Consider the following 22,049-nt stretch of genomic DNA (forward strand, 5'->3'; position numbering starts at 1 on the left):
TTAGGTTCATTTATTTATTTTGAGAGGGAGAGAGAAATCCTAAGCAGGGTCTGTGCTGACAAAACATGCAGAGCCTGATGCAGGGCTTGAATCCACAAGCCATGAAATCATGACCTGATCCAAAACCAAGAATCATATGCTTAACCGACTGAACAACTCAGACACCCCAGTAAATGCAGTTTTTGATGATGAAATTGAGGAATTAGAAAATAATTAAATTAGAGAAATTAGAAAAAGAATTTTTAAAAAAATTTCTTGGGTTCACCTGGGTGGCTCAGTCAGTTAAGTGTCCAATTCTTGATTTCAGCTCAGGTCAAGATCTCATGTTTCCACACTGATAGTGTGGAGCCTGCTTGGGATTCTCTCTCTCCCTCTCTCTCTGCCCCTCCCCTGCTCATGCTTTCTTCTCTCTCTCTTTCTCTCTCTCTCAAAGTAAATAAATAAAAAAAATTTCTTCTACCCAACTATTTAAAAAAATTGTGTTGTTTATTTATTTTTGAGAGACAGAACATGAAGTGGACAGGAGCAGAGAAAGAGGGAGACAGAGAATCTGAGGCAGGCTCCAGCACAAAGCTTTCAACAAGAGCCTGACTCATGGCTTGAATCCACGAACAATGAGATCATGATGCCCCCTGTCCCCATTCTATTTAATACAAATGCAGTTAGCATATTAATGTAATCCTTTTTTCTTTTTGTTAATGCATCCTGGATTTTTACATAATTGTAATCTTAGTTTATACATAGTTTTGTATACTGAATTCTTTTTACAATTAGGAATATTTTCCCACCTTAAACTTTAGTGTAATAATCATATCCTTTTATATGTATTAGAGATGTTATTAAAGTTTTGAGCTAACAAACAGGGAATTACAGCATAGCATATTCTAGGTCACAGCATAAAACTGGATATAAGATATGTATTTTGGTGATCTTTTTTGCCATACTACAAGTGTCCTTAAAACCAAATGACTTGAGGGGCGCCTGGGTGGCTTAGTCGGTTAAGCGTCCGACTTTCGCTTAGGTCATGATCTCGCGGTTCGTGGGTTCGAGCCCCGCGTCGGGCTCTGTGCTGACTGCCAGCTCAGAGCCTGGAACTTGTTTCAGTCTATGACTCCCTCTCTCTCTGACCCTCCCCTGCTCACGCTGTCTCTCTCTCTCTCTCTCCTAGAAATAAATAAAACATTTAACAAAAAAAGAAACCAAATGACTTGAAACTGTAGCAGTCATTTCATTGTCTCTAGTGGTTTCTCTGTGTCAGAAACTCTAGAAGGGCCTATTGAACTATTCTGGTTCAAGGTCCCATGTGATTTCCATTAGCCTGAAGATATATCTTATTTTGTCCATGGTTAACAACCATTATTCTTAGTGAGTTCATAAAAAATGTTTTTGAAATAGTTTCTTGTGTATTCACCATGGCTCTAATGGATGGTGCCAGAGAATTATAGGCCTTGTATATAGTTTCAGACATTTCTGCAGAAGGCTTATTCATACTGTTCTTATTGATCATTTAGTTCAGATGTCCCCTTATGTCTACAGGGGACAGCCAGGAGGATACTGTTGTAAACCAGAACAATTCCTGGCCACCAGAAGGGGGCAGCAACTACCCAGCCCCAATTAGTTATTATAGAATAATGTGTTACCAGATTTTTCAATTTAGAAAAGCCCAAAATCCAGATTTTTGGGTGCAATGAAATTCCTTGTTTTTTTAAGTGTTCACAAACTAATTCAGAATTTTTTAGTCACTGTGTGAGCCAAATATATCAGTGGTTCAAGTTAGATTTGGCACGTTGGCATATAGTTTTCCTTAAACCTGCTATTCTACTTTGTTATTAAAGAATTGTAGTCGCCATAAGGTTAATAATTTACCCAGGACTAAAGCTTGACCACAGCACTGGTCTACTAATTCATATGCCAAAATTAATGTTATTGGAATTATTTCTTTGTAACATTATATAGAATTTAACAATTAACATAGAAATTAATTTCTTTTAGGTATCTGTAGCTGGATTTACTCTTGGGAGAATGGTATTGGTTTTATTCTAAAATAGATTATTTAGAGAGATATCACATATGAAAGTATGTTACCTTTCCCCCAGTATTTGCTTCTCCCTCTGCTCTGTCTTGCTGAATAAGACCCAGCCTCTAAAGGCAAAAATTTGGGAGCTAGATTTCTCTTCCTACTCTCTGTCTTCCCATCTTCTTGAGTTTTTCCTCTTCATCTGTGCCATTTATTTTGGCTATTCCCACTGACTGCTAGTGTGCCTTCATTATTTCTTGCTAGAGTACTATAGAAGTCCTCGTTTTTGTTGCCTTCTATGTTGAGTGCCTCTATAACCCATCCTTTATACTGCTTTCAGTGTATTCTTTCAAAAGCACAAACCCTGTCATGTCATTCTTATGGTAAAAGTTTGTCAGTTATCCCCTAATGCTTGTAGAAAAAATTCCATAATTTACTGTCTTGTTGCCCCTCCTCTCTAGCCATAACCCACACATATTTCTTTGTCTTAGCATGACCTTTCCCTCACTCCCACCTCAAATCCTGCTAATTCCTACATATTTTTCCTAGACATTACGAAACTTGCTGTGAATTTTCCAGTCTTATTTTGAGCNACTCTCCTGTGATCTAGTAATCTTTCTTGTCTGCCTTAGTAGTGTGTATATAGTAATAGGTAGTTCCCTAAAGTAGTCTTGCCTTATTTGTATTGTCCTCTTTGTTTGACTTAACTCTCTTTTTACCATCAGGAGTCCAAATTTGATTTCTGACTATTTTTGAATAGTTAAAATTATTTATAAAGATTGATAGAGACTTTGTCCTTTTTTAGAAGTCAGAAAGTGAAATTTGCTTGTTTATTTTTAAGTAGAGTTAATACCGGGGGTGCCTGGATGGCTTAGCCATTAAGCATCCCCCTTCAGTTCAGGTCACGATCCTGCATCAGGCTCTATACTGACAGGTTGGACTAGAGCTTGCCTCAGACTCTGTGTCTCCTCCTCTGTCTTCCCCTCCTCCACTCACACTCTGTCTCACTCTCAGAAGTGAATGAACATTAAAAAATATTTTTTTTAATAAAAATAAATAAGAGTTAACACTCTCACAGTTACTGTTTTATAAATGTAACATACTTTGTGGAACCTTGATTATAGAATTCTAGAATCACTGTCTGTAGGCTTCTGTAGCTTCCATTGAACACAGTTGAAAATTTATCATTTTTTGTTTTCTACCCATGATGTCAAAGAGATAACAAGAAAGATATTTTGCAATTATCAGACAAATCAGAAAACACAGTGATGATAGTGAAATTAATCATATAAGCAAAACCTTAGACTGTAGGTAAGTTCTCAAACTCAAGAATCAATAAGGGAATAACAAATCTCTAAGGACAGAAAGAAAAAACTAAAATTCTTATTTTACTTTTCTTTCTGCTCAAGAAAGAGTTATGTAATGTTTTGTGCAAAGATCTTGGATCATCCCCTTCTGCTAGAAGGATTTAAAACAAATAGTCTTTGCTCTTTTATGATTTGTTTGCTAAATTGTGTTTGGTGTGGTTTTTAAGTGGTCAAATTCCGAAGACAGTTGTAAATACAAGGAAATTGTCAAGAAAAAGTTGAAGAGATAAAAAAGATTTGTTGGATTATTCTAATCTTTTTTTTTTTAAATGGTTATTTATTTTTGAGAGAGAGACAAAGCGCGAGCAGAGGAGGAGTAGAGAGAGAGAGGGAGACACAAAATCCGAACCAGGCTCCAAGTCATCAGCATAGAGCCTGACACAGGGCTCGAACTCACGAACCATGAGAGTGACATGAGCCAAAGTTGGATGCTTAACCGACTGAGCCACCCAGGCACCCCAATTATTCTAATCTTTATAATAAAAACCTGAATATGAAAAAGTTGGACAATAATTATGCAGCAAAGAGGATAGCCTTCCCCTCTTCAACAGAATTCCAACTTATCAGAATTTTTAAAAATAGAATATTCTGATGTTTCAAAAGAGGAACCAAAAATAATGATAAGCTAGAACCTTTAAAAGAGATGTATTTAAAATCTGCGGTCAGTAGTATATTTTTGATAATGTACAATACAGGAAAAAAAACAAAACTGATGATGAGCTAGTACCAATTAGGGATGTATTTGAAATTTGGAATTGTATATACTACATGGATGTACTCCAGATTTGTGGATGACAGTTGATGAGCAGCAATTTGTAGCATTTAAAGACCATTGCCCATCTGGGTTATACATGTTCTCAACATTGGGAGACTGGAATAAAATATGTGTCTACTATGGGTACATTAATTAAGATTTCTAATGAAGTTGTTTTTTATTATCCCTTTGTGTTATAAATTATTTGTTAAATAACTTAAAAACACTTAAATGGATCCCTGGACCCAGAGGGAAAATGCTCATGACTCTTTTTCTTGTTATACTGAGAATTCGGAAATACAGTCATTTCAGTAAATGTTTGCATTTTGGTATTTGCTAGAATGGGATTTTTACATGGAATTCCCATTTTAGATTTATTATTGATATGTTGATAAAATAAAGAACTGCCATTTTCTTAAATAAATTTTTGTCATTCCTCATTGAATACTTATCATGGTGAAATAATAGGCTTTATTTAAAAACTTGTTACATTTTGGGGTACCTGGCTTAGTCAGTTAAATGTCCAACTCTTGATATTGGCTCTTCTCATGAGCTCATTGTGAAACTGAGCCCTCTTTCGGACCCTAAGCTGACAGGTAGGAGCCTGTTTGGAATTCCCTTTCTCCCTTTCTCCCTCTCTCTCCATCTTTCTCTCTCTCGCTCAGAATAAACAAACATTTAAGAAAAACCTTGTTACATTTTAAGCATGTATGTATACGTATGTGTATTTTTATATTATGACATTCAGAATGTATTCTCTTTTTTATGGTGATCTAGTGCTGATGAGCTCCTCCTAACTGAGATGATGTTTAATGGCCTTTTCAATGATCTGTCTGCAGAACAGGCAACGGCACTACTAAGCTGCTTCGTGTTTCAAGAGAATGTGAGTTAATAGATTTAACACACCTTATTTACTAATTCATACATCCTGTAACTTAATAGTTATGGATATTTTTAATTATGAAACTATTTCCTGTTTACATGTGGGCAATGGTAATTAGAAATCAACACTTCTTGGGGAGCCTGTGTGCCTGGATCAGTTAAGTGTCCAACTTTGGCTCTGAGGGTCATGATCTCATAGTTTGTGTCTTTGAGCCCTCATCAGGCTCTCTGCTATTACAGCAGAGCCCACTTCAGATTTTCTGTCCCTCTCTCTGCCCCTCCCCTGCTCATTCTCTTTCCCTCTCTCTCAAAAATAAACATAAAAACAAATAAAATTTAATTAAAAAATCACTACTCCAAAAGAAATATAGTAAGAGAGTATTAAAAGTTTTTTTTAATGTTTATTTTTGAGACAGAGACAGAGCACGAGCTGGGGAGGGGCAGAGAGAGAGGGAGACACAGAATCTGAAACAGGCTCCAGGCTCTTAGCTGTTAGCGCAGAGCCTGATGCGGGGCTCGAACCCTCGGACCACAAGATCATGACCTGGGCGGAAGTCAGACGCTTAACCGATTGAGCCACCCAGGTACCCCAAGAGTATTAAAGAATTAAACACATGTTATCAGAAAAGAAAGTGAAATAGGTTTTTATTTCTAGATAGTCATTAATCAAATTCTAAGTTTTAAATTTGTGGGGCACCTGGGTGGCCAGTCAGTTAAGCATCCGTCTTCAGCTCAGGTCATGATCTCACTGTTTGTGAGTTCAAGTTCCATGTTGGCTCTGTGCTAACAGCTCAGAGCCTGGAGCCTGCTTTGGATGCTGTGTCTTCCTCTCTCTCTGTCCCTCCCCTGCTCACGTGCGTGCGTGCTCTCTCTCTCTCTCTCCCTCTTTCGAGAAAATTTTTTTTAAAAAATTAAAATAAATTTGTTCTATAACCCAGTGCATTGTTTGAAGACCTGGTCTAGTCACAGATAATCCTGGAAACAAAGATGAATGAATGAAAATAAAAGGAGGCAAAGAGTGAAAATGAAAGGGGAGGTTAAATTAATATCTCCCCTCCCAATAACGGAGAACAAATTTGAAATAGCTGATCCTCCTAGAGGCTAAAAGTCTCATAGGTAATGTTTCAGGTAGTGGCTCTAGGATTCTGATTGCTGGTTTAGCAAGGATTTTTCCCTTTCAGCAGCTCTTAAAAATTAAAAACAAGTGTTAGATGGCATGAACACAAATCAGTTTTGTACTTTATTCCAAAAGCTAATACAATTTGGGGTTTTTTTTTTTTTGTTTTTTTTTTTAATGTTTATTTTTGAGAGAGAGACAGAGTGCAAGCAGGGGAGGGAAAGGGAGACACAGAATCTGAAGCAGGCTTCAGATGTGTTCTTTCTAAAACTGTGTCCCTACATTTTTTATATTAAAAGTAATTTAAAGATTAAATACAATCTTTGTAATATAAATAGCAACTACTTATAAATATATATTAAGCCCTTGCTGTGTGCAGTGCCCAGATCTAGGCACTAGAGATACAGCAGTAATTTTTGCTTCCATGATATTTATATGCTAGTAAATGAAGGTAAACAAGAAAAAAAAAATACAGATTCTGTCAAATGATGATGAAGGTTTTGGAGGAATGTGAAACAGAGGAGGCAGATAGAAATCATGGTGATAGGGTTACTATTTTAAATAAGGTGATTAGTAAAGCCCTCACCAGTGGAGCGAAATTTGAATTGAGACTTAAAGGAGAGATGAAGGAGTAAATTGTGCATATATTCTGTGGGAAATCACACTTAGCTAACTTATGTCGGGACCAGTACCTTCTACTTATAATGACCATAGAGGCAGTAGTCAATAACTGTTAATCAATCAATCATGGACACAATATAAAAGATGGTAAGCAGTTGAGTTCACTGTTAGACTGAGATGTTGAGTACATTTTGGCCATTTTGTTTTCTTATTCACCTTTTTTTTTTTTTTTTAAAGTTTATTCATTTATTCTGAGAGAGAGAACATGCAAGCAGGTGAAGAGAAGAGAGAGAGGGAGAGAATCCTAAGCATGCTCTGCACCACCAATGCCAAGCCCAATGCAGGGGCTTGAACTCACAAACCATGACATCATGACCTGAGCCAAAGTCTGATGCTTAACCTACTGAGCCAGTCAAGGCACCCCATTCATCATTTTTTTTAATCTGGAAAGGAATAATCTATAGAACCTAGTATATAATAATACATATGGCATGCAATACATAATAATACATAAGGCATGCAAAACAAAACCAGTGATATAAATACTGATGCTTAAAGTAAAAGCATAACTATTACAAGGAAACTATAAAACTATAATAGTTTTTTTAAAAAATTACATATAATTTAAATCCTGTCTCATATATATATATATATACACACACACACCATTCTTGTAATAATTTTACTTTTCTGTGAGGCTGCCTTTATCACATTTTGTTCACAAATAATATCTTTATTCTAATCACACGGCTATAGGTTTTCAGGATCTCACCTTTTATTTCTCTTTGACAGGGTAGGAAACCAACACACAGAATTCACACCACTTGTCCAAGTTCATTAGTCCAGTTTGTAATAGGCATGAAACTCCTATTATCCTGACTGAAAACAAGTGGTAAACTTTTTGTTAGTGGGAAGGCAATATTAAGAACACTACAACTCAGGCTAAACTTTTAACTATCCCATACTTGGTTAGAGAGCTAGAAATACCTGGGTAAAATAAAAATTGAGGGCCTACTTACTTTATCCCAAATTTTCGGTTTCCAGAGTGCGAGTTTCCTAGAAGCCCAAAACTGTTTCAAAATCCAACCATGATAAAATTGCTTATAATAACTTTGATGTAATTAAACTACTGTGCATGTTTATGTTTGCTCTCCCTCCTTTCCATTTGTGGCCACAGAAAATAGTAAATTTTAAATTTAGCAGTGTAATATTTTCCTCTGAAACATAATAACATAATTTAGGTTGAAAGATTGCTTACATCAACTGAAACTAAATGCTAATAACTGAGGTCTTATAATTTGATACTGATGGATATCATGAAAGCTCTGTTTTCTTTGTTATAACAGGAAGTATATACTGCATTTTAAACTTTGTTTTTATCCTTTTTATTTCATAGTCAAGTGAGATGCCTAAATTAACCGAGCAGTTAGCAGGACCACTTCGTCAAATGCAGGTGGGAATTTTTTGAACTGCATATTTTATGAATAGACTATGTAAAATAAACATTTTTCGTAGCCTGATCTTAGTATTTATCATTCCAGAGACCACTTCCTTCAGGATTAATGTTACTTGATGTTAGTCTTGTCATTTAATGCTATTAAACATTCTCCCCCACCAGCGTAATAAATTTTATGGAGTTGCCGTGAGTGCACATTTAACACGGAATAATATAGATAGGCCAAATCAGCACCTCCATGCCTGCATTGTTTTCCTTGGTGTTAACAACAGCAGATTTAGTTAGCTTAATGTTTTTGTATTGTTTTTCCATTCTAGTTTACAACAAAGTTTTAAAATATGTTTAATTTCAGAAATTAATTATCCCCGGGTCTTCAAAACTACAGTAGCTTATAGTAATTGTGTGTTTTGTTTTCTGGTGATAAACTGTTTTTATCTTTGTTTTCAACATCAGATAGACAGGAAAAGATGAACTATATGACACTGCAAAAGAGGAAAAGTGAATAACAAAACCTCTTCAGTAGAACATTTAACATCTCTTGTTACTAAGAAATTTAAACTTCCAGAACCAGGAAACTTGATAAAGGACTTGGTGTTTTAACCTTTTATGTTACCCAGGAGGAAAAAAATGAATCTAAGTTTCTCATTATAGGGAAAACATAAAATTAAGATTTATATTTTTTAAAGCATTGTTGGGGAAAAGCATTTTTTGCCATAGGATTTGTATTTTTCTACATCCGTTTTGTTATTGATGTCTTTGGGGGGTTTTGGTTGTTAATAAAATACTTAGAGATTATTTAATACTACTGTTGAATGATTTTACTGAAGAGTTTGATTTTTTTAAATATAGAAAAGGTATAACTGGGTGAAAAACACATTTTTCTTAATTACTTCAGATGTAATGGGAAAATTTTATTATTTGACACTTAGCAGTGGAAAAGGCACTGTAGCTTCTTAAAAGCACAGAATATCCAAATTGTGGGCATATTAACCTCTGAAGAAAAAGGGACCTTGTAGAATTCTGGCTTTGGAAACCTGAAGAAAAAAAATATATGGGAGGTCAGAGGAAGAAATATTAAGTAAATCTTCTTCTATCTTCAAAGGAATGTGCTAAAAGAATTGCAAAAGTTTCAGCAGAAGCCAAATTGGAAATTGATGAGGAGACTTATCTAAGCTCATTCAAACCTCACTTAATGGATGTAGTATATACCTGGGCAACTGGAGCTACATTTGCTCATATCTGCAAAATGACAGATGTCTTTGAAGGTATGTTTAAATCCTATATACATACATTTCTCTTTTTTTTAAATACTTATTTGAGAGAGAGAGGGAGCACGAGCGTGAGATGACAGAGAATCTGAAGTGGACTCTGTGCTAACAGTAGAGAGCCCAATGCAGGGTTCAAACTCACAAACTGTGAGATCATGACGTGAGCCAAAGTCAGATGCTTAACTGACTGAGCCACCCAGGCACCCGCGCCTACATATATTCCTTTGATAGGAAATATACGTACTCAGGATGGCAGTGTTTTAACTAAACAAGAATAATATTTTACTTTTTATTTTTTGAAAGAGAGAAAATCTTAAACAGGCTCCATGTTTAGCTTGATCTCATGAACACAAGATAATGACCTGAGCTGAAATCAAGAGTCAGACTAGCTTAACAGACTGAGCCACCCAGGTACCCCAGCAAGAATAATGTTTTTAATTTTTGATAATAAAATGGAATGGTAATGCCATCACAGACAAACAGATGATCCTACTAAGTCATATTTGTGTGATTTTGTTTTGTCTTTTTACTCTTTGGTTTTATTTGCTTGGCAGTAACCTAAAGGTTTGCTGTATTAATTCCACTAAAAGAGCTGAAAATGCCATCTATCATTGCATTTCTGATAACAGACTTGGCCGCAGTCAGATATTACTTCAGCATGGATCAGATTAATAGGCAGAATTTTAAAAGACTGAAGAATAATTGTTATTCAACTGAACAGAAATTTTAAATGAAAAAATGGCAGAGGGAATACAAAAGAAATCATAATTACAAGAAGCAAAAAAACCCCACAGTATTTAAAGACCGGTTTAGAAATGTTTTGTTCATTTCAAAAATACTGGCTTATGTAGATATTTATATTGGTGAATGGTATTTATCAAATTAGAGATTTACATTAAACTTTTTAAAAATGAAAGTAAATGAGCTTGCAATTCATAAGATTATTATATACTATTTTAAATGCTATTGTTTTTTAACTATTTTTAAGAGAAATATATTTTGGCATATCCAATATTATATGCTTTTTAACTGGTCTTATTGAAGACTATTAATCAGTGAATCATTGATTTTTATGATGCATAGGTCAAATATCTCTGTAACAGAATGTTAAAATTTTCAACTGTGAGCCTTTACTACATTGAACTTCATGGGTTTTAAGTTTTAAAATGTTGGAATTTATAGTTTTTTTTTATTACTGTGTCCTGTTACATGGTGTCATAAAGTTTATTTCTAAGCCTCCATTAAATGATCATTTGGTAATGTGGCTCCAGAATCTTGCTCTGAGTACTGCATTCTATCACTGTAGCCATTATTATTTATTAAGTGACTATTGTGTGCCAGGCATTGTGCCAATAATAAGCACTTTATATAATTTATATCTAATCACCAAAATGGTAACTGAGGGTAAATAACTATTTCTACTTTGTGCAAGGAAACTAAGTTTTTTATTTTTAATGATTTTTTTTTGTTTTTTTAGTTTTTTTAGTTTATTTTTGAGAAAGAGAGACAGAACATGAGCAGGGGAGGGGCAGAGAGAGAGGGAGACACAGAATCTGAAGCAGGCTCCAGGCTCTGGAAGCTAGCTGTCAGCACATGCCACCTAAATGCCCGGAACCTGAGTTTTTAAAAAGTAATTTTCCAAAGGTCATGGAGGTCTGGTATATTATGGCACTAGGATTTAAACCTCTGCCTCTGTGATTACAATTCACTTGGTAGTTTATAACTTCATCTAAGCAGCATAATGCCTTATCCTTGATTTTCAGATGTAGAGATTTCTTAAAACCTAACCTAGATTGTACCATCTCCATCCACTGACACAATTCATGCTTGTAAGAATGGTAAGAAGGTATTTATAACAGTTCATGGTAGGTAACAGTAGCCGAGGATGTGAGAAGAGGGAAGCAGGACACTCCCTCCACTTGTGAACATTGCTTAATACACAGGAAACTTGGTAGGTGTATGACAGTTTGTACGGTGTAAAGGTGCCATACAGCACCGCCACTCTTTAGTCTGGCTTCTTTTTGGAACATAAGAATGAAACTAATGACTGTTTTTTGCCTAGATAATTCCCAGCTACTAAGCCCATTATTTATAGAATATCTGCTTCTCTGGAAAGTCAGACACAGTGACAGAATAGTGGTTCATAGGTGAGAGTAGTTTGTTTTGTTTGAAGAAAAATCAGGAGGCAACAGACCTGCAAGTCTGGGGAGTCCTATAACATTTTGGATTATTTTTCTGTTTTTTGTTCTGAAATGGAAGAATTATCCCAATATTGGAGATCTGAAACTGCTAACATTGAAGACAGTTTGTCTTCCAGAGCATACCCGCATTCTTGAAATCTATTTTGCCCCTTTTCAATTCCTATTTGTACATCACAGTTTGTGTGAGATATCTAAGTTTGAAAATCTGTGGAATTCAGTTTTTAACTATAACTTTAAGTTGGGTCTGACATCAGTGTAATCTTCATGTTTTCTGGTCTGGATGCCATTATATCAGTTATACTTTTTATTTTTATTTTTATTTTTTTTTTAATATTTTTTATTTATTTCTAGGAGAGAGAGTGAGAGAGAGAGACAGCGTAAGCAGGGGAGGGTCAGAGAGAGAGGAAGATACAAACTCTGAAGTAGGCTCCAGGCTCTGAGCTGGCAGTCAGCACAGAGCCCGACGCGGGGTTCGAACCCACGAACCGCGAGATCATGACCTAAGCGAAAGTCGGACGCTAAACCGACTAAGCCACCCAGGCGCCCCATACTTTTTCTTTTTAAAATTGGGATAGGCTGTATATTAACTCTTAAAAATAAAATGTAAGTAAATAGCAAAAAAAAAAATAACAGAACCTTGATTTACTTACTGTGTTTCCCCTCCTCCCCACTCCCTTTTTTTATTTACTCTGCTGTTGTTTAGTTCTTCCACTTTAGAATGGCCATTCTCTCATCTTGTTATTGTACATGCTTTATATGATTAGGAAAATACTGTAACCCGAGTTCTAGCCCCTAGTACATTGTGTCTTGTATGGGCAGAAAATGACCATGTTGGAACTTTAAAATGCACTCTGCTCAAAACATAGTTGTTACTAGTTAAGATCCCTAATTTTATTTTTATATGGAAAAAAAAGGTGTCTGATCCTTTCATGTCATCTCACCAGTAGTTTTAATTATTTTTCAAACATTAACTGGCACAAGTTAACATTGTAATGAATGAATATCATGTGTTTCGAGGGATGCCTAATGCGAGAGAGAAGCTTACACTGTGATTCAGTTGAAGAAATTTGAAGACTTCGTATAAATATTTCCTTTGTTATCACCCTGAAAACAAAATGATAGAATGTGATTTTTTTTCTTATATCTGTCAAACTAAATTGGAAGAGCAGTTTAAAACCGTATATGTAGGGGCTAAAGTCTAGAGTTTGAGTCTACTACTCCATGTAATAGATCCATTGTAAGCTTTCAGAGCCCTTAAATTTTGTCTATATAAAAACTCTTTACTGTGCTTGAAAGACTTGATTTTCATTTACTTTGTCACAGGAGGTTTCCTAATGACGTGCTATCACTTGAACATGTTTATTTCTGCCTGCCACAAGTTTTTAAAACAAATTCTGTGTAGTGCATTCACATACTCTGCCTCTACTACCTGCTCTTCTCAAAATGCCTTTCCAGTGGCATAGTTTGACCCTTCCCTAGGTCAGGGTACATCACTCTCATTAGGGACTTTCCAGTTGGTTTGTTCTTAGAAATACTTTTGCTAATAATAATAGAGCGACTATTTATTAATGTGTGTCATGTCTGTTTCACTTCTGGCAAAATCTTAGTACTGAATTACTTAGAAATTAGTATTTGTTTCTTAGGCATGTGGTGAATAATTACTGAGACCCTAATGGAGATCAGGTACTGTGCATGGTGCATTGTGAGCAGCAGTCACCACCCTCCAGAAAGGGTTTGGTCTGAGCTACAATCCAGTGGTAAATAGTTGTAGGAAAATACATTTATGATCCTAACCTCTGGTCAGACTCATTAAAACCACCTACATGGGAGTATGAAATCAGATTCAGAACATGAACGGTGGGGAACCACTTAGTGGAATAACAGAAAGCTGGAGGTAGAAATACTGGTTAGAGAAAGGTGTTACTTTCCATCTTCCATGCGAATCATACCGTTTTGTTCAAGAACCAGATGAACCTGATTACAAAATTGTCTTTTAAAGCATTTGTGCCCAAATGTCCATCAGTTGTATAAAAAGGAATGAAGGGGCGCCTGGGTGGCTCAGTCAGTTAAGCATCCGACTTCGGCTCGGGTCATGATCTCACAGTTTGTGGGTTCGAGCCCCGCGTCTGGCTCTGTGCTGACAGCCAGCTCAGAGCCTGAGGCCTGTTTCAGATTCTGTGATTCCCTCTCTCCCTGACTCTCTCCTGCTCATGTGGTCTGTCTCTCTCTCAGAAATAAATAAAAAACATTAAAAAAAAAAAAAAAGGAATGAAGTACTGAATAATGCTAAAATGTGGATGAACTTTGAACGCCTTAAGGTTCTAGGTAAAAGCAGGCAGACAGAGGCAACTATTGTATAATTCCACTTACATGAAATGTCCAGAATAGGCAAATGTATAAAGACAGGAAGTAGATCAATGGCTGCCATGGGCCAGGGTCTAGAGTAGGAAGCAAAATTGACTTCTGACTAATCAGGTTTTTTTAATTGTGACAAAATATAAATAAATTCACCATTTTAAATGTCCAATTCAGTGTCACTGACCTTTGAATTTTAAACTCAGGTTTACGTCACCATTCCAGAAAGAACTTAACATTTAGATTAAAATTCACAGAACATAAAATCCACCCTCTTATTAAGAGTATTATTTAGCAGTTTTTAATGAATTCAGAGCTGTACAACCATAATCACAACCTATTTTTAGAATATTTTTACCACCCACAAAGAAGTCACTCCTCACTTGCTTATAATACAGTCCCTCATGTAGTAAATGGCACAGCCAAAATGTAATCTTTGGTCATTCCACTTCCAGAGATGGGTAGACCTAGGGTGTCAAGTGTCTGCTGCATCTCTCCCCGCTGCTCTGTTGGGGACATGTGTTGTCTCATTTTGTTGAAATTACTACAAATTACCAGTGACTTTCTAATTCCCAAAATCAGAAAACAGACCCATTTATCTGACTAGATCCTACTTGCCAGTTTTTACTGCTTACTGTTTCTAGATACACATTAGAAATATCTGTCTGAAGTGCAAACTATTAACTCTAAGTCCTTTTATTTTACTCCTTGTAACACTGAAATAATCATGAGTTTCTAGAAACTCATTGATGGTAAATTCTTTGGTACTACCTGGCAATGAAAATTTTTACAGACATGAAGAACTTTACATTAAGGCCTAAGAAACTTAGAAAATATTGTTTTTCTTAATTATTTTAAATATGTTAACTAAATTTTAAATTGAAATTTTCTAAAGTAATGTAGATTAATTATAGAAAGTTTAGAAAAAGTATCACTTCTGTGATCTTTGGTATAATTTCTCCATCATTTACTCCTAGCTCTGACTTTGGTCACATTATGTTTTTAACTTCTCTTTCTCCCCTTTTCCTTCTTTGTAAAATAAGGATAATGACAGTGCTGGTCTTGTGGAATTGTAAATGTCAAACAAGAAGATTTACATAAAATTCACATTGCAGACCTGCCATAGAATAAGTGCTCAGAATCTAACAAAGTCCCTTGCAGGGTGCTAAATGACTTTGACAGCATTGTGTAGTAGAAATAGGCTGTACTTGAGAGGTGGAGTTCTTTCCCCCAGAACTCCATGAACCTTTTAATGAGAGGACAAAAAAAGCTATGGACTTAATTTTGGTAAAGGGCTTTGTCATGACATTATTTTCCTTTACAGTTTTGCCCATGTCAAAGAATTTGTATCTCTCTTATCTCAAGTGATGCAGTACAGAGTTAGGTAGCACAAGCCCTTTGTTTAAATAGTATTTACTATTGTTACATATCTTAGAAATGAGAAAGGGAAATGAGAGTGGAGTGAGGGTACATCACAGAGTTAATTGCTTAGTGGCAGAATCGAGGCTAGATTCTCCATCCAGTCTTCTTTCCTCTAATTCCTAATGCCTCAGCTCAGTCCTTTGAACCAAGTCTAAAGTAGATGAACATCCCACATATATATATAGGAGTTGGAAGGGTATTATCCCCAGTTGTCTTCACGGGTAACCTGTGTGGTCATCTTCATTACCAGTGTCATCCCACGAAACTCCGAGAATGTGCAATAGCATCGTTGTATTTTCATTGTTCGGGCCCATAGGTGGCTGANATAAGGACTTAAAATAGTTTGCACGTCAGATATTCCTAATGTGTATGAGACATTAACAATAAACTCCCAAGAGTTGTAAACTTAGCCAAGTAGCTCACTGAGAAAAGATCCCAGGCCCCTCCTTGCTGAAGTGTGACAGAAGTGAAAGGATGTTTACAGCTTTAGCTTTCATACGAACACTTGTCTCAGGGAGTCACATACAATGGGAGGAGGCGTATCTCCTCTTCTGTGTTCCCTTGAGGCACACTGTGAAGAAAGCACTGATGAACGTCTAAGGACAGGAAGAATAAATGCACCTTTAAAATGACAGGTCTGATCACGTTATTACTCCACCACTTAAAAATCTCTGCATTCTCGGGGCGCCTGGGTGATGCAGTTGGTTAAGCATCTGATGCTTGATCTCAGCCTCACATTTTGTGAGTTTGAGTCCCACTTCGGGCTCTGTGCTGATGGTGCAGAGACTACTTGGGATTCTGTCTCTCCTTCTCTCTGCCCTTCCTCTGTCCTCTTCTCTGCCAAAATAAACTTTTAAAAAATCTCTTCATTCTCTTTACAGGATGGTATCCAGATACCTCAGTAGCAGGTCCTTGAGTAGCTGTAGTTTATCAGACTTCTCTGCATTGCGTCAGTGGTCTTCCCTTGTGGCTCTGTGATAGAGACTTCCTCATTCTTAATGGCCCTTGGTTATGTGTTATCTTTGCTGGCCTTCATGCAAAGTTGCTCTCTGCCCTGCTCCCAGGGCATTTTGTTTATTTCTAAATAAGAGCAAATGTCAAGACATTGTAAGTCCACGACTTACTAGCATTAGTCAGAAATGGGAAATTGAACATTTTGTATCCTTCCTAGTCCCTACCAGGCAGCCAGTCAAGTTTGCTACCTGATTTACTGGTTGGGAAGTCCCTCCAAGTAGTTAGTTCATCATCCTATGTTCTCCTGTCTGGCCTCTTAACAAAATTTCTACTGTTTTGGTTATTTCCATTTTATAAGTAATTTGTTTCCTTTTCTTTATAGGCAGCATAATTCGTTGTATGAGGCGCCTGGAAGAACTGCTTAGACAGATGTGTCAAGCAGCAAAAGCCATTGGAAACACTGAGCTGGAAAACAAATTTGCAGAAGGTCAGTATCTAGTCTAAGCTTTTTCTAATAATTAAGGCAAATCTTATGAGATCTGAGTTCTTGACATGTAGGAAGACTTTTTAGATGCTCTTCAAAGGAATGCCATGGAGGGCCATCTAGTAGTGTTTACAGAAACTTCTAGAGTGTCTGTGTGGGAAAAGTTCTGAGGTTTTATATATAATCTATAGCAGTGAGTAAAAAACCCCACAACTCTCTGCCTTCATGGATCTTACATTCTGGTGTGCAGAGATGTAAAACAAGTCAACAATTAAAATATTTCAGATGGTGGTAAGTCTACAGAAGAAAAAAAGGGAGAGACAATAGGAACTAGATAGATGAGATGGCCTAGGGGCCTCACTCAGAAGGCGGCATTGAGACCCTTTTGTGTATGCTTGATAGACTTAAGCACCAGCAAGAGGCCAGTGTGGCTAGAACAGAGTGGGCAGTGAGTAGAATAGTATGAAGGAGAAAAGAAATGATCATTTTAGCCCTCAGCCCTTGACTTTTTCCTGAAATGATTATTGGAGGTTTGGAACACAGGAGTGCTGTGTACTGGCATGGGTTTCACAAGGCACTTCTTGCTGTTGCATTGTAGGCTAGTCTGTAGTTAGCAAGGTGGAAGCAGGAACACCAGATCATGAAAGGATAGCCATTCTGAGGTGGTAATGACGGAGGTGGGCGGGGAGTCTAACATACTTCCGGTTTGTTCCGTCTGAATATTGGCCAAGAGAAAGGGTGGGAGTTTAAACATTAAAGAGTAGCAGCCACATTGGTGCTCCGAGTTGCTTGTTCATAGTCAACCCTAATGATTTCTGCTAACCAGTGTCCTCAGAAGAGGTGTTCAGAAACTGAGTTACGTTTCCATATGCTTGATGGGGCAGACCTATTTCATCAACCAATGTTTACATCTAGTTACGCAAACAATTTATCTTGTTAATGCTTATTATTTTGAGAGCGAGACAAGAGTCCGATTAAGGGAGGGGCAGAGAGAGAGAGGGAGACACAGAATCCGAAGTGGGCTCCCCGCTCTGAGCTGTCAGCACAGAGCCCAACACGGGGCTCAAACACACGAGTCACAAGGTCATGACCTGAGCCAAATTCGGATGCTTAACTGAGCCACTCAGGCACCCCTCAACTTTTTAAATAATACAATTTGTCCTGCCTTCATCCAGAAGGAATTTCAAATGGTAAGTGAAAATACAGTATCTCCTGATGTAGGCTGAAAATTCATGCTTTTGGGCCAAATAACTTATTTTGACAGTTTAGTCTTTCCCTCAGTGATAAGTCTTTGCAAACAGTTTGAACCTTTCCACCCCCTGCAGATACACACGGGAGACATACTGGGCCCTTCAGAGTCTAGAGTCATAAGTTTCTAAGTTTCCTCTCAGAGGTGGCTGCGAACTCTTCCAGGGATCTTTTAGACCAACAAGGTCTTGTGTCATCAGGATAGTTGTGTTAAAACCGCACCAGATGGGAATCACGATCTTTGTGGTCTTAAAATTTTAAATATTATTTTCTTTTCTCGTAGGAATCACCAAAATCAAGAGAGACATTGTATTTGCTGCTAGCCTCTACTTATAAAGAGCCAGCGAAACGAATGTGGGATTTTAAATTTTTCACCACCTGTCTGATTACAGCTGACTACATACAAATGCTTACCCAAGTACCGATTTGGTTCTCTCAAGGTTCAAACATTTTAATACATGTTGTGTTTCAATCAGGCATCATTCTAAGAAAGCATACATTACATACACATTTGTACATAAGCATTACATTTTTTAATAAAAAATGTAGAGGTGGCCATTGTTTTAGTGAAAGGCTTAAAGTTTTTTTTAATGAACTCAGAGCTGTTAGATAACCATTTTGTTGAAGGGAACTATATACACACACGGGTAAAGTGGGCATCCAAGAGGTATAGCAGCAGTCCCTTAAAGGCTTGTACACCGTGAAAAAACATGTCGTCTGGCCTTATGGTTGCAATCATTTTCCTTTAGAAAGCGGGCCAGCTTGATGTATGTGAGCACTCTGCTGCCTTCAAGGTTGGTGGTTGCTCCTAAAGTGATTGCCTGCTGTTGGTGTTTCGTGCAGAGTTGTATGAGAGTCCTCTTCTTTCCTTTCTTTAAAAGGAGAGTTTCTCTCCTTGAAGAAATCTGATACATACACAACCTACAGAGAACAAGTTATACTTAGAATAGGACAAAAGTATTTAATGATGTAATTTAAGTTTAAAGACCATATACGTAGTTTTAACAAGCAGATTGCCAAATATATAAAAGGTATACATTAAAGGGTACAAAAAATTAGTGACCAATAGGAAGTTTTAATGTAAGAGATACTTGTAAAATTGAGAGATGCTTAGTTAGTTAGGTCTTGAGTAAATCGCTTTACGCTGTTAGCACTTAAGGTATTCTGCAATCATACCAAAAAAAACACCAAAAACACAATGCCTTAGGCATAGCCTTTTATGAAACAGTTTCTGTAACTTTTAGGAAAAGCAGTATAGTTTTTTTATCTGCTGTCTATCCTAACATGACTTAGTAACATCATTGTTCTTACCCAGTAAAAATTAGTAAGCCACATTATTTCCTTTATATAGTTTTTTTCACTGACTCATGTTTTCTACGTATTTATCCCAGTGTTCAAAATGTAGGCTGCCACCCTGTATACTTACAATTAATATTGCAACCAGAGCTCCTTGAATGAGTCCAGTTAGTACATCACTCCAGTGGTGTTTGTAGTCAGAAACTCGCGAAAGGCCCACGTAAATGGATACAGCAACAAGACCAAATTGCAGTGTGGGGCGTAAGAGTCTTGCCCAGTCTCCCTTCATCCTAGCCTGAAGGTAAAGCTAATAGCAAAGGTAAGAATAAAGAGTTTAATAACATACCAACTAGAAACTTTAGTATCACCACACCCCTAAAATTTTGGTGTTTAAAAGAATTAATAGTCTTTAAATGTTAATAGTCATTACCATTCATAACCACTGAATAATCAGAATATAAATTATATATGGAATAGGGCTTTAAGGCAAGCATTCTTATCCTCGTTAACACCTGAAAGTTAATCTTTATAAAAAGCAAAACAGGGGTCCCTGGGTGGCTCAGTCTGCTAAAGTGTCCAACTTCAGCTCAGGTCATGATCTCACAGTTCATGAGTTCTGGCCCGCGTTTGGCTCTGTGCTGACAGCTCAGAGCCTGGATCCTGCTTCAGATTCTTTGTCTCCCTCTCTCAGAAATAAACATTAAAGGGATTTTTTTTTTTTTTAAAAAGGCAAAACAAAAAGTGCCCTAGAAACTTAGCTTTTAGAAGAGTTTATTACTGTAGCTAGCTAGACTACTTTTCAAATTGTAAACAATGTTTACAGCTCTTCTTCCTGCAATCTGTGTTATAATTCTGATTGAAAGGCAGCTTTTATCATTAGTTCCAAGTCTTGGGATAAACTGCTAGGTTTCTGAAAACAAGGTTGTCCTTATTCTGGTCCAAGCTACTATGTATTCTGCCCTGTCTGTCTAGGGATTAAGTTGGTTTTATTCAAACAGGTTACTTGACAGCTCCACAATCCTCAAATTATTTCAAAGGGCAGCCAATAAATAACCTGTATTTATAATACAGTTATCTGCCTAATAAGAAGTAGAGGTTCTAGTTTAGTCCTGATCCAACAATGAAATACATCCTTTGATTAGCACCTGTACTCTTTTAGTTCTGTGACTTTTCTCTACAGTAATCAGATGACACCCTGCAGGCTCTTCTCTGTCAGCCTGCCTCTGACTTTGGGTATAGCCCTATAGACTTGGGATCAACTGCTCCCTTTAAGCAAATCTGGTCTCTTTTTTAAAAAAAAAAAAACAACAACAAATTTTTTGGCCTTATTTCAATCTAATAAGACTGTGTCTTCAAAGTATATTTTTAAAATTCTGTTTGATATTTTGTGACTCATACACTTAATCAAATACAATTGTTTTCCTCAGAGAACAATTTAAGATGGCTGTGCCTATTTGAAAGAGATTCACAATCCATTCCCAGCTCTTTGAGCATTGCTGTGAGCATTAAATTCTCAACAGCTGGCAAAGATTCAGAGGTTATCTAATTTTATCAAGTTTTTTACAGTATAAACATATGGTTATAAAAAAGCATGAGTTGTTCAACTGAACTGCACTCATTAGCTGGTCTAAGTCCTACTGGCTTTCTGCAGAGCCCCTCCTTTCCTTTTTTGTTTGTTGTTGAAGCTATAAAAACATAAATAGTAAGAAGCCTGTCTTGAGATTGTGGAGTTGGGAAGAAAGTCAGTTTTGGTTGAGTCAAAGGTTGCATCTGGCAACTGAAGCCAATTTAGTTACATAACCATGCCAGTAAGAGTCCCCTCACTAGTTCTATCTTGATTGGAAATGGTTTTTTCGTTTTGAGGAGAATACTAGTACCTTGATTGAGGCTGAAGCCAAATTTTGGATATTACTGCCTAAAAGTTCAGCTGTCCTATTCTGGCTATTTAACTGCCTTCTGCCTTTTCATACAATTGTTTAAGGCATAGGTTCTTCAGACTATAAAATAAACTTCCACTCAGTCCTATTTTGTGCTTCCAAACCAAAGGAAATGCAGGACTCTGAAAGTCCTTCCTCACTATGGATTCTAAAATCCTTCTAACAGTATTTTCCTTCCAAAGAATCTGACTTTATAGGTAGTCTGTCCCGGAATTCCTCAACATCGCTGTGGACAGAATTAACAATCACTTATGGATCAGTACTCAAGGTCCAGTATACTTCAGGTGAAACCTTTAGCCTCTGAGTTTTCTCCCTACACACTTACCCAAGTAGTGTTACACCATTTCTGAGGACCCAGAGATTATTTCACCCTGAGGGAGTACTAGGAATCCCCCCACCTCCTCCACTGTGGTTATAAACCTAACCTGGCCCTCTTTCTAAGGCTCTGGCTCCTCTGATGACTAATGGCTGTGGTGTGTATGCAGGCTGTGGTCATAGAACAATTCTCAGCTCTGGGTGAGGTTGGCTAATTGAGTGTGCTTCCTATTTGCCTGTTCTGTGTTTCTGAGTCCAAGGTACTCAGTGGAGCTCTGGGAAGGTCAGGCATCACTTACGTACACAACCCTGTTCATCACTGTAAAGAATCTTCCATTTTAGTAGACCCCAGAGA

General features: G+C 37.0%; 2 protein-coding genes across 3 annotated transcripts in view; one reads left to right on the forward strand and one right to left on the reverse strand.

Annotated features, from left to right (window-relative positions):
• MTREX (Mtr4 exosome RNA helicase) overlaps positions 1–18,707 on the forward strand; it is a 101,019-nt gene extending 82,312 nt beyond the window's left edge. The window contains exons 23-27 of the mRNA XM_077772983.1: positions 4,916–5,021; positions 8,155–8,211; positions 9,317–9,479; positions 16,797–16,901; positions 18,430–18,707. Of these exons, the coding sequence (XP_077629109.1) occupies positions 4,916–5,021; positions 8,155–8,211; positions 9,317–9,479; positions 16,797–16,901; positions 18,430–18,482 (484 nt within the window). The 3' untranslated portion in view covers positions 18,483–18,707. The remainder of the gene's footprint in view (positions 1–4,915; positions 5,022–8,154; positions 8,212–9,316; positions 9,480–16,796; positions 16,902–18,429) is intronic.
• The window catches only part of PLPP1 (phospholipid phosphatase 1), an 85,095-nt gene continuing 81,702 nt past the window's right edge, over positions 18,657–22,049 (reverse strand). For both annotated transcript variants that reach the window (XM_077772980.1, XM_077772982.1), the window contains exons 5-6: positions 19,573–19,749; positions 18,657–19,067 (exon numbers count right to left, since the gene is read on the reverse strand). In XM_077772980.1, the coding sequence (XP_077629106.1) occupies positions 18,936–19,067; positions 19,573–19,749 (309 nt within the window). In that variant the 3' untranslated portion in view covers positions 18,657–18,935. The remainder of the gene's footprint in view (positions 19,068–19,572; positions 19,750–22,049) is intronic.

The sequence above is a fragment of the Crocuta crocuta genome, unplaced genomic scaffold (assembly GCF_008692635.1).
Source record: "Crocuta crocuta isolate KB4526 unplaced genomic scaffold, BGI_CrCroc_1.0 scaffold107, whole genome shotgun sequence".
Taxonomy (NCBI): Eukaryota; Metazoa; Chordata; class Mammalia; order Carnivora; family Hyaenidae; genus Crocuta; species Crocuta crocuta.